General features: G+C 44.8%; 1 protein-coding gene across 1 annotated transcript in view; it reads left to right on the top strand.

The window, feature by feature from the left end:
- Nucleotides 1–8,718, top strand: part of Syne2 (spectrin repeat containing nuclear envelope protein 2) — a 225,010-nt gene that overhangs the window by 9,496 nt on the left and 206,796 nt on the right. The window contains exons 3-4 of the mRNA XM_023702960.1: nt 7,226–7,384; nt 7,986–8,159. Of these exons, the coding sequence (XP_023558728.1) occupies nt 7,247–7,384; nt 7,986–8,159 (312 nt within the window). The 5' untranslated portion in view covers nt 7,226–7,246. The remainder of the gene's footprint in view (nt 1–7,225; nt 7,385–7,985; nt 8,160–8,718) is intronic.

Raw genomic sequence — 8,718 nt, 5'->3', positions numbered from 1 at the left:
TGCTTTTGCTAAGCTTGTTCTAAGTAGGTGCTTTAGACCACTGAGCCATCTCTCCAGCCCAATGTATCCATTTCTTTAGGTTCTCTAATTTATTAGGATGTAGACTTTCAAAGCAGTCCTTAGTAATTCTCCGGCTGTCAGTGTTATCTGTTGTAACCTTCTCCTTTCTGCCTCTAATTATGCAGATTTGAGTCTTCTCTTTCTTTTGGTTAATTTGGCTGAAGGTTTATCAATCAGGTTATCTTCTTGAAGAAACAGCTCTTTGTTTCATTGATCCTGTGTAGTCTTTTATTCTCTATCCCATTAATTAATTAATTAATTCTTGGGGGGGGGTTTGGTCTTCTGTTAGATTGGGTTTCAATTTGCTCTTTTTTTTTTCACCCTGGAACCTTGAGGTGCATCATTATGTTATTTATTTGCAATCGTTCTGATTTTTTTTTTTTTTTTTGACGTAGACACTTGTAGTTATACACTTCCCTCTTAGAACTGCTTTTGTTATATGTCAGAGATTCTAGGATGTTCATTTTCATTTAATTATAAGATTTAAAAAACTTTTTCCTTGGTTGTTTTCCGTGACTCATCAATCATTCAAAAGTGAATTATTTAATTTCCATATGTGTGTATAATTTCTATTGTTATTTATGTTTCTGTTCCATTATACTTGAATAATAGACAAAAAATTACTTAGCTTTTGACAGTCATTAAGATCCACTTTATGGACTAAAATATCTATTTTAGAAAATGCTCCACAAACTGCTGAAAAGAACATATAGTCTGCAGTTGTTGGACGCAGTGTTCTGGAGATATCTGTTAAGTTCTTTTGATTTATGGTGTAGTTTAACTCTGATATTTCTGATGTTTTTTGTGTTTCTTGTTTTGATGTGCATGACCTTGTAATGGAGGCAAGGCATCCAGAGCAGTTTCTGTTTTCTAGTGTAGAGAGGAGGAGAAGTTTTCTTAGGTCAGGTTCTCCATTGTACCACGAAGCAGCAGCGATCCACCTGTTGGCTCATTAGGGCAACGAGACCTGAAATAGTCCCCACAGGTAAAACCCACTTTAGCCTTTGCCAAAATAGAGAATTGCCCCCAAGTTTGTTAGTAAACCTCTTCCTAGCAAGGGTTTAGGACACTGTGGGACAATTAGAAGCTCACAGCCTTGAAAGTGACTCTTCAGGGCCGGCCAAATAGCTCAGCAGATTAAAGCACCTGCAAGCAGGCGCAGGGGCCAGGACACCCTAAGACAGCAATTGAGACTGGGTGTGGTGGCGCCCACCTGTAATCCCAGCTCTTGGGAGGCTGTAAACAGGCGGATCACTACAAATCCAATCTAGTGGTGAGACCCTGAACACCCTGTAAACCCTTCCCTAAAATACAAAGTAAATAAATAAATAAAATAAAGCGACACTTCAGAGCAGGAATAAAGAATCCCTAAGTAGGAGTGCTCTTGACTCTCATTGTGGTTATAGATCGAGAGAAAGTTTTCTCGAGAAGTCAAAACACAGTGAAGCAATTGCACTGGCTCAACCAAAATACCCAGCATCACCCACGGTTCCTCATAGGAGATGGTAATATCCAGGGACAGGGGTGTTGTAGGTTCCCTTAGGCCTCTGCAGAGTAGGAAACAAGGGTTTTGTTTGGCCCAGCCCCTCTCAGGAGGTAGGAACCATCAGCCCATCTGTGGCATGAGTCAGGTGGTGGTTTGGTACAGTCATGTGCCCAGTGTCCAGACTTCTTGCACTTAAAACAGGAAGCTCAGGTATCCTTGGGTTTTCCCTTTGATGATCGATGAGTGTAAAGCGTAGTCAGTTGCGAACACAGAAAAGGCTGTGTCCAGCAGTTGGCTCACAGTTGTCTGGGTTCCATCTGAAATTTCTTCAGTAAACAGATGACAGAAACCCATATTCCCTTGGGAGGCTCCCTAAGGGACTCCTTAGGGGTGTTGGGCTACCTGATGGCTCTACCTAGCCATCTGAGAGTCCTGCACATCATTGTGGAGCCCCTTCCCATCAGGCCTCGTCAGCAACTTTGAGCCACTCACTCGATGGCTCTACTTCAGTAGTGTGGAGCTACTTAAGAAACAGTATCTTTCATATTTACCCCAATAGTAAAATCTTCGGTACTTGTTTAAGGCGGTAGAGACAGAATAAAACCTTTAAAAATCCTAAGATTGACTTACAATCACTTGAGGTAAGCTTTACTGGCTGTTTTCTTGTTTTGCTCAGGCTGTCAGGCATATGTTTTCTAAATCGCCTAGATTTCGTTAGAAGAAACAAGGAAAGGAAATAAACATGGTGAAATATCAGATGGCTGGCCCTGAAGAGGTGGCCAGTCATGTGACAAGATGGCCGATGGTCACATAATGAGAACAGATGGTGACTGACAGAGATGGCATCCTGGGAAAGAAATGGCCACCTAGGAGAAAAGCACAGAAGAGACTTGGAGAGTAGGCTACTCAGGCAGGTACCAAGTGGCCAACAGCGAATTTTCCTCAAATGTATGAAAAAGCTGAGTAAAGGACCGTGGAGGAGACCATAATCGTGAGGGCCCACAAGCATCCTAGACTGTAGGCCGCACACATGAGGTCTAAACCGTCCGTTCTGAAACTCGGTTCATAACGGGCTTTCTGGCTGTGCTTATTGCATTATAGCCACAGTGAGTGACCAAAGATAGGAAAGAGAAGAAAAGGAGAAAGTTCAAGAAGGCCTGTGGGCCTCCTGAGGCTGGAAGAAAAACATGGAGGCTCTGCACTCCCCTCTCCCTCCACGCATGGTGAGAAAAGCAGGAAACAGTTCCCACCTCAAGATGTCTCTTGAGGTCCACAGCCCAAGGGAGAGACAGGAAAAAGAACAAAGCAATGCAAAAACAAAACTCTACATGGCATGTTGGAGAGAAATAAACAAAAAATGTGAAAGAAACAGGCTCTGCAGGGGGTCTGGGGGCTAGCTCAGTTGTTGAGGCCCCTGCTCAGGTGCAGGGGACCGACGCCCAGCTCCAGAAGCTGCCCTGGACCCGTCCTTAAGGCACCCTGAAGTACCCAAAAAAAAAATCCTTCAAAAATAAGTAAGTTGTTTCCACTAAAAATCATGTCTTGTGGGGACCAGTGAGATACCTCGGTGGTCTAAAACGCCTGCGTAGGCAAATGCACAGGGACCACAGTTCAATGCCTGGCACCACATGCCATGCCAGCCCCGCCCCTAGGGCGGGCTGAGCTGGCCACAAAAATAAAATATAATAATAATAAGTTGTTTCCACTAAAAATCATGTCTTAAGAAACAGGTTCTGCAGAGAAAGTTTGGGCCGAGCAAAAGTAGGAAAGGTACACCCTACAGCACGAAGGCGGCCACCGTGCAGGACAGTGGCTGGGTTTTGCTTCTCAATCCCATCTTTTAGTTTCTGTTGGTTTTTATTTTAATGTAATATAAGTCGGTATTTGTAAAGAAAATATAAAAAGCATTCTTCCTACTTCTATGAAGCAAAACAAAATTTTGTGACAAAATAATTAGGGAATAACAATAGTTAGTACACCATGTATCATGATCTGAAAGGAATGGCCCAAAGGTGAAGAGTACACGTCTGAGGCACAGAAGACTCTTACAGAGAAGAAACCGATACATATGAGCGAGGAGAAGCGAGTGGCATAAATGAAACACATTCACATGCACCTTCAAATACCAACTAGATCATGTGGGAATTACTAGAACTTCCCCCTCCTTCCCTTCCTCTCCCATCCCCTTCCCTCCCCTTCCTTCCCCTCTCCTTCCCCTCCTTTTCCCTGCTCTCCCTTCCCCTTCCACTCCCCCCTTCCTCTCTTCCCTTCCTCTCCCCCTCTCCCCTCCTCCCCCTCTTCCCTTCCCCTCCCACTCCCACTGCTGCCCCCCTCCCACTCCTTCCCCTCTTCTTCCCCCTCCCCTTCCCTACTTCTCCCACCTTTCTCTTCCCTCCCCCTCTGTCCCCCTTTCTCTCCTCCCCTTCCCCTCCTCCCTCCTTTCCCCTCCCCTTCCCCTCCCATGCTGTTCACCTCCTTCTCTCCCTCGCTCTCCCCTTCCCACTTCTCCCACCTTTCTCTTCCCTCCCCCTCCTGTCCCCTCCCCTCCTTTCCTCCCTTCCCCCTCCCACTCTTCTCCTGTCCCCTCTCCATTTTTGGCTTTCTCTGTATATGACACACCGTGCGATATTTAACCTTGCACTAGTGCTCTCGGTTGGTTTTCTGAATGTGCCCGTATCTGGATTGCCTGGGAAGAGCGTCATAGACAATCCTGTGTGGCTCATGCCCAAAGAACCAGGCGCTGGGCCAAAGAAGCTGCAAACCTCCATCGCAGAAAACAAAGAAATACAAACAGGAGAAAATGAGGCCGCCAAATGCCTCCCCAGACTCCCACTCCCTCAAAGCCAGTCCCGCCTGTGTCTTTTAATTAGAGAACGAGGCTGTTTACTCCCAGCATTATTACAGAAACGTGTGTGCCACTACTTGTCGCTGGGTTGTATTCCCCATGTTTGATTTTTGTCCTAAGAGCTTATCTGTCCCTCCTCTTCCTTGGGTCGGATCCTTGAAATATCTTCTGCAGTGCTGGCTTCGTGGAGATGAAGTTTAGTTTTTGCTTATCTCAGAAAAGGCCTACACTTCAGATTCTGAAGGGTAACTTCGTCAGATGGCATAATGGAGGGTGTCAGTTCTTTTCTTTCAGGACCTGAAATACACCTTTGCGGCCCTCCTGCGCCTGGAGGCTGCTGCAGAGGACAGAGCTGCAGCGACGCCTTTGTTTCTGTGGCAAGGGTTTCTCCCCCGCTGCTGTCAGTATTCTTCCTTGTCCTGTTCTCTTGCTGTTTGGCTTACAGTATGATGGGGTGGGGTCAGTTCTTTTCTCGCTGTACCTGATCGGGGTGGTCAGCGCCGGCAGTACAGGCAGTTCCTGCCCTTCTCAAGGCTGGGGAAGTTTGCTGTGGTTGCATGAAGCACATCTTCTCTGCCGCTAGTCTGCTCCTTGGTTTCCTCTGCTACACCAAAATTTCATAAGCTTGATTTTTTAAAAACTGTGTCCCAGAGTTTTGTCCATAATGTCTGCATTTTGTTTTTTGTTTTCCTTTCTTAGTACCTGCGTGTTGTAGTTTCTTAGCATTATCTGTAAGCTCTGAAATTCTCTTCTGCTTGGTTCTGTGTGAGTTAGACTTTCCTGAGGTTTTGCTTGACCTTGCTATGCTTTTCATTTTCAGGATTTCCTTTCCTTCCTCTTCAGCACCTCTCTCTCCTTTGACGTGCTCCTTCCCATCCTGCATTGTGGCCCTTATGCCACACAGCTCTTTATCTGTATCTTCTTTGAAGTTCTTTATCATGTTCTCCTTCAGCTATTTTGAATTCTTTACCTGCCATTTCATCCACTTTCGTATTCTTTGTGTTCAGTTCCTCATGAATTACGGAGATTTGAAGGAATCTTGGTGCCCTGATTTTTCGTATTTCCTGTGTTCCTATGATGTATGATTTCTAAATGCTAAAATTTGAAGAATGTATTCCAGTAAAAGACGTGTGGTGATGAATCCCCCTCAGAGTATTTCCCTTTCCTCAGACATGTTTATCCCCTCGTTTTTCTTACAACTTTCAGAAGCAGTTCCTAAAGTCCTCTTTCATGTGTGTCTTTAGTTGCGCTGCTGTGGCTGCCTCTGTGCCTTGAATTGATGTTTTACAATTTTATTTTATTTTATTTATTGTCCTTTTCAAGACAGAATCTTGCTTTGCAGTTCAAGCTGGCCTTAAGCTCACTTTGTAGCCCAGGCTGATCTCAAACTCGCAGAGATCCTCCTGCCTCAGCCTCCTGAGTGCTGGAGTTACAGGCGTGCACTACCATGCCTGGCCTGAATGGATTTAAAATGTGTCGCTGTCATTTTGACTTCAGGGGAGAGCTGGAAGTCACATGGTGCCAGGTCTAGTGAGTTGGGTGGGTGAGACTGCGCTGAGGGCCTGCCTTCTGCTGGAGGGCCCTCGGCAGCAGCGTTTGCCATAGTTTTATCGCATGTCATAAGGATGCTGTCAAAAGGCTTCCAGAGCTGCTTCAGAAAGTGGCAGGAGCGATGGGAAGCGAGTGCGTGCTGAGGGAGAGTGTTTTGCGGGGGACACTAAGAGTGATGTGCCTTTTAGGGTAGTAACCTTTTTTTTTTTTAAGACGGGGTCTTGCTATGTAGTTCAGACTGGTCCTGAACTAACCGTGTAGCCCAGCTGGCCTCAGACTTGTGGCGCTCCTCCAGCCTCAGTCTTCTGAGTGCTGGGATTACAGGTGTGCCCCACACTATGTGGGTTATCGTAGTAGCTTCTTTGAATTCAGACACCTACCATATTTTTAAAATCACCCTTTACGGGATTTCTGTGCCCGCCGGGAGGCGTGTCTCTGTTACTGTTCTTTGGGCGTCTTATCGTCTGGCCGTCTCTGGAGGCTCGAGCCTACGCACCACTTGTGTCTGTGGCGTCAGGCCTCCTGCCTGGGAACCGGGCTTAGCGTTTCAGATGGCTTCCTTCTTCTTCGCTCTGTGTTCTCCACGAATCGTAGCTTCCCTGTCAGTTCTTTCCCAACGCCAAGAAGTCTCTTCCTCCGTTCAGTCCAACATTTAGCGTTAGCATTTCCAGGTGCCGTGACTCTTAAGTCTGGGGAAGCTGTAATTTGCGACTGGTTTCTATTCTACCAGTAGGTTTTCTCTCAGAAGGCATAGTTTGAAAAGATTATTTTCTAGAGATAAGTTTCTTTAGTAACATTTATTGATTCCTTCCCTACTAGCTTGGCTTAGAAAAGCTTCATTTAAGATTACTGTCCTCTCAATGTATTTCTTTCTATTGGTGTTGTTTTCTTATCTTTATTTTATTTTAATTAATTAATTAATTTTTTTCTTTATTTTATTGAAGTGTTTACTATAGGAAGAATAACCCACTAGGCAGGTACTCTGCCACCGAGTGGTACTCTTAACCCATTTTTGATTTTATTTTGAGACAAGGTCTTAGTACATAACCCAGGTTTGCCTTGAATTTGCAGTTTTCCTTCCTCAGCCTGCTGGGCAGGTGGGATTATAGGCATGTGCCCCTGTGCCCAGCTCAAAATGGATTTTAAAGTAACAGTGGTCAGAATGCAGATTTTCCTCCTTCTGGGTGAATAATTAGCATGTTATGGTTTTCTGATGCTATTGTTAATGTGTTAACATGTGATCCAAATGTTGTACTGTGATGTCGCTTTAATTTGTTTTGTAGCACCTCTGTGCCAAAGGCTCTATGTTTGAAGAACTTCTGGCCAGAACTGAAGATGCTTTGCAAATGGATGTTCAAAATATTTCAGGCCCAGAGTCTCTCCAGCATGTGCTCATGGTTGGCCTTCAAGCGAAGATTCAAGAAGCTAATGAGAAAATCCAGGTCTTTCTTTCATATTCTTTCTTTCTTTCTTTCTTTCTTTCTTTCTTTCTTTCTTTCTTTTTTTGGTGGAATTAGGGATTGAATCCTGGTCCTTGTGCTTGCCAGGCAAGTACTTATTCTACTGAGCCATCTCCCTGGCCCCCTAAACTTTTTTTTAATTTTAGGGAAGGGGCTATAGGGTGTTCAGGGTCTCACTACTAGATCGGACTCATAGTGATCTGCCTGTCTACGGCTTCCCAAGAGCTGGGATTATAGGCCTGTGACGCCATGACCAGTCTCAGTTTGCCCTGGGGGCAGGGCCAGCATGGCAGGCCCCGAGATTTAATCTGCTGAGCTATTTGGCTGATGCGAATTTATTTCTTAAAATGGAGTGTTTAGTGGATGCAGAAGAGGGTCGATGGCCCTGACCCTTGGAAATGTTTTGTGAGGCCTTCTTTTTTTTTATGATTTTGAGTATACTGAATATGGAAGTGTAATAAATATGCCTGTGTCTACTGGACAAATACATATTGGTACTGGAAAAAAACAATTAGCTTATGGATTTACTAAGAAGTTGGGCCAGTTGTGAGTGCTGTTTTGTTTTGTCGTTTTGCCTTTATAGATCACTATGGTAAAACTCAGTGCAGCACTGAAGAACTCAACTGAGACGTCGCTGGAGTCGGACGTTAAGCGCAAGGTGGAAGAGTCACAGAGGGAGCTTGAGTTGTACATGAAGAGAGCTGAACAGTTATTGGGACAAAGAGACAGCCATGGGGACCTCATCTCAAAATACAAGGTAAAGGGGCCAGGGAGACGGCTCCGAGGCATGAGCGCCTGCCTGGCGAGCGCAGGGTCTTGAGTTTGATCCTTGGTACAAACACAAACAACGAGCTCGGAATCCTTTTGTTCTCTGTGTGCATGTGCGGGGGAAATTTGAAATGAAGATGTTCCCCTCACTGTCATTGTATACAGTGAAACTGTAACTGGAAAATTTTTTTTTCTCACTTTATACCTTGTTCTCTTGAGACTATTAAAAGTAAATCTTTTGGGTCTGGGGAGATGGCTCAGTAGAATAAGTGCTTGCCTGACAAGCGCAAGGGCCTGAGTTCAATCCCCCGTTCCACCAAAAAAAAAAGTAAATCTTTGAACAAAGCATGCTTTAATTTTTTCACGGAGCTGCAGTGTACTCGGTGATAGAGCGTGACTGACTTTGACATTGAGGAGGAATTTAATATTTTTGGCTCTTTTATTTGTAAAATTGGCATAAATAACTCCGGCATTGTCCAGCTGCCACATTTTCTGTGAAGCGTTACATGAAAATAAGGTTTGTGAAAGCCTCTTGCATAGCTGAAACC

This window comes from Octodon degus, unplaced genomic scaffold (assembly GCF_000260255.1).
Source record: "Octodon degus isolate 3935 unplaced genomic scaffold, OctDeg1.0 scaffold00007, whole genome shotgun sequence".
In the NCBI taxonomy this organism is placed as follows: domain Eukaryota; kingdom Metazoa; phylum Chordata; class Mammalia; order Rodentia; family Octodontidae; genus Octodon; species Octodon degus.
Note: the sequence above shows the minus strand (reverse complement) of the source record. Positions and strands in the feature narration are given on the sequence as shown.